At 31.7% G+C, this 4,072-nt stretch overlaps 1 protein-coding gene across 1 annotated transcript; it reads left to right on the top strand.

The window, feature by feature from the left end:
- Positions 1–1,420: 1,420 nt before the first annotated feature.
- On the top strand, positions 1,421–1,986 carry LOC139900650 (receptor-like protein kinase ANXUR2). Its single transcript, XM_071883413.1, has 2 exons — positions 1,421–1,882; positions 1,969–1,986. The coding sequence occupies exons 1-2, from the start codon at positions 1,421–1,423 to the stop codon at positions 1,984–1,986; spliced, it is 480 nt and encodes a 159-aa protein (XP_071739514.1).
- Positions 1,987–4,072: the final 2,086 nt, after the last annotated feature.

A 4,072-nucleotide genomic window follows, 5' to 3' on the forward strand; every position in this document is an offset into this window, starting at 1 on the left:
TGTAGCCTAGAGCAGCAGCATTTCTTACAACATTTTTGTTGTATTTTTCTTGTTCTTCTGCGGACAGAGTTTCGACGTCTTTTGGAGTTGTAAACCCGACTTCGACAATATCCCACAAGCTTTGTGCTTGGAAATAAGTCTTCATTCGGATACTCCAAAAATCATAGTTATCACCATCAAAGATGGGGACGGGAATATTGTACGCACCGACGGTAGTCATGGTGTATTCGAACAACGCCCAACACGGCTCTGATACCACTTGTTAGATTTAGTGTAGGTTTAGATTTTTTAGAAGTGATAGATTAGTATGAAGTATTATAGTGTTTATAATGTTGAGGGGGTGTTTTAGAAATTAGAATGGAAAAGAGTTTTTAGAAAGTTGTTTTATTACTTCAATTTGTTTGTGTTTTGTTGTGTTGAGTACAATTTTGCAAGACCACTAGCCTATTTATAGGCTCCAAAATAGTGGCTAGATGTTTCTAGCATTCTTTGATATTTTTGACTAGTTAACTATCTAGTAATTTCTAGTCAATACCACTTAAATATCTACTACTAAATATCTAGTACCACTAGTTAATTCTAGATTACTAGTAGTTAATTCTAGATTACTCTAGAAAAACATTATTATTTTAACAGAAATATATGTGGTTCACTTGGAAGTGTTCAAAAGTGGTTGTCAAATGGGTTAAACAGGTCGTGGGGTGGGTTAGGTTATTTTTAATACTCGTAACTGTAAAAAAAAAAAAAAAAAAAAAAGCCTAAACTACAATTTCTTTTCAAGTAACCGCCTTTTATTAAACACACACACACTCTACAAGATTTTTACACGAATATATACATGACTTGAACCCATAGGGGCACCTCTATACCGCCAGGCCAATGGCGCTTTGGTAACAGCCTTTTATTTTTCGCTCGTTGTTGCAGAGACCCAACTTGGAACATTTGACATGTAATCTCAGTCACATGAAGATTAGACTCGCGGATATAAGTGTAGCCACCGAAAACTTTTCTAATGAATACATCTATTTTAGAACCAAGTACTATGACTTGTATAGAGCAGAATTTGAAGACTGGGGTAGAAAGAATTCTGCCGCTATAAAACAGAAAAATAAAAGTAAACGTCTTGAGAGATGCATTACTGTTCTTCATTAAACGCCTACGCCCTACAGAAGACACGTTAGGAGAACAAGTATTCGCTACAGAAATTGAAATGCTTACAACTTGTAAGCATTACAACATAGTTACTCTACTTGGATTTTGTGATGAAGATTCCGAGAAGATTCTTGTCGTTGAGGATGCTTCTAAAGGATTACTTGTTGAGTATTTGACAAACCGTAAAGACAAGTCTCTTCTTACATGAGAACAACGTTTGGAAATATGCCTTGATGTTGCATATGGATTAAAGTACCTACACCATGAGATGGAAGACCACAAGTCGGTGATAATCTTTGATCTCACTACATTCTCAATTGCTTTAGATGAGCATTTCGGGGCAAAGATTGTTGACTTTGGGTTTTCGATGTTCCTTCCTCAAAAGTACCCGGAGGCATGTAAGTTAGCAAGAGAATCAAATGTATATACTTTGGGAGTAATAATGTTCGAAATGTTATGTGGAAGGTTGGCTAGCGATGATATGTACACAAAGGAGAGTGAAGCTGGGCTGGTAGATGTGGCACGCAAATGCTTCCTTAACGGAACACTCATGGAAATAATAGATCCTTCAATGAGGGATGAAAACAATTTGGTTATTACTAAAGGACCAAACCAAGATTCTATAAAAGCATTTGTAGATATTGCATATCTTTGTGTGGCTGAAACTCAAGACAAGCGTCCAACAATGGAAGTCGTTGTCATAGAGCTTGAGAAAGCATTATCTTTTCAAGTAAGTCAATATATTATAAGAATTATTCCTTTTTGTCTTCAGTTTATGGATAGGTAATTTATTACTGTAATTCATTATCGTATTAGGAATTGTTAAAATCTTGATAATGTTTTATTGAAATTAATACTAGTAAATACATGATCACAATCTCGGTGAGTTTTATTTATATGTATCGCAGTAGTATATGAAAACTTGTAAACTGATACCTAACTATGCATATAGAAAATCCACCATGAGTCATATTAGTTAGTTTAATTATTGATCTGGAATACTCCTATAAAATTAAAATTTAAAATGTATGATTAAAATTTAATATTAAAGAGCCTTTTTAAGTGACTCGTATGAGTATTCCACCTTAATATTTGATAGTGATATTGAAAGGACCCGTTCATATACATTATAAACGATTCACAATAGTTGATTACATCGCGAGGTATTTGACATCTATATGATACATTTTACAAACATTGCATTCGTTTTTAAAAGACAAACTTTCTTTACAACGAAAGTTGACGGCATGCACACCATTTCATAATACATCCAACTATAATTTGGCTTAATAATAATCTTGATGAACTCAATGACTCGAATGCAACGTCTTTCAAAATATGCCATGAATGACTCTAAGTAATATCCTTAAAATGAGCTAATGCACAGCGGAAGATTTCTTTAATACCTGAGAATAAATATGCTTTAAAGTGTCAACCAAAAGGTTGGTGAGTTCATAGGTTTATCATAACAATCATTTCAATATATTAATAGACCACAAGATTTCCGTTTATAAATATATGTACACTCGCAAGTGTATAAAAGTATTCTATAAGTTGTAGGCACCCGGTAACAAGCCTTAACGTTCATGTTTTACCCTCTGAAGTACACCAGATCAGGTGTGTTTAAAATAACCTCGAAGTACTAAAGCATCCCATAGTCAGGATGGGGTTTGTCAGGCCCAATAGATCTATCTTTAGGATTCGCGCCTACCGTACATAGACAAGTAGTTTAATGTTACCAAGCTAAGGGTATATTTCTAGTTTAAACCCACATAGAATTAGTTTTAGTACTTGTGCCTATTTCGTAAAACATTTATAAAAACAGCGCATGTATTCTCAGTCCCAAAAATATATATAAAAGGGAGCAAATGAAACTCACAATACTGTATTTCGTAGTAAAAATACATATAACATCATTTAACAAGTGCAAGGTTGGCCTCGGATTCACGAACGTATCAATATTGAGATTCAATATTGCAGGAAAGTACGTAGACGCAACGGAGATGATAAACACTAGATTGGCCTCACGAGCATACCCATGAACCATACCCATCACCTCCATAGCTATAACCCATAATTTTCTTAGCTTCGACTCATTCAAAAAAACTATTTTGAAATCACTTGGACAGCACTCCGTCGTAATATTTTATGTATACTAATAATATCATGAAATAATACAGAGCAAATATATATATTTATATATATAAATCGATTGAGAGAGTTTAGAGAAATATATTTCCAAGTTTCTATTAAATAATGAAACCTACTGAATTCTATTTATAATAGATTTTTGAATTATTAAAGTGAATTATTAAAGTATGAATTATTAAAGTATAAATTATTAAAGTGAATTATTAAAGTTAAAGTAAAGTAAAAGTAAAGTAAAGGTAAAGTTAAAGTATAGTAAAAGTATAAAAACTATGTATGTATAATAAGCGTATAAATATATATAATATTAATTTAAATCGTTATATATATTTAATGAAATAAAATATAAATATCGTTATATTTATTATACTGGTTAAGTAATGAGTTGTCAAAAGTGATTCTAGATATTTATAAAAGTTATATACGTTTTAATAATAAAGTTCTTTTTAAACTGAAAACGTCTTTGTACGTTTGAAAATAGATTAATAGAATATTATGGAAACCAATTCTCCACTAACTTTTGTCTAACTTTCGTAAATGACACTTTTTGTTTTTATTTATAAATAGCTTTACAAATTATTCTGAATATCGTTAAGAGGAATAGATTTTCTCAAATCATAGTGGACCTCTCAACAGAGACTTGTAATCATAATTCAATGTTTCTGATAATTCAATCATTTAATATTTTTTTTTAATTTTGTCGAAAATCATATTGAAACAAATACATTCGTGTAAAGTATTATACGTTTAATACTTTATTAATATTCTCAAG

This window comes from Rutidosis leptorrhynchoides, chromosome 3 (assembly GCF_046630445.1).
Source record: "Rutidosis leptorrhynchoides isolate AG116_Rl617_1_P2 chromosome 3, CSIRO_AGI_Rlap_v1, whole genome shotgun sequence".
In the NCBI taxonomy this organism is placed as follows: domain Eukaryota; kingdom Viridiplantae; phylum Streptophyta; class Magnoliopsida; order Asterales; family Asteraceae; genus Rutidosis; species Rutidosis leptorrhynchoides.

Excerpts from the sequence above, each read along its gene's own strand:
- LOC139900650 (XM_071883413.1), top strand. The coding sequence starts at position 1,421 with ATGGAAGACCACAAGTCGGTGATAATCTTTGATCTCACTACATTCTCA.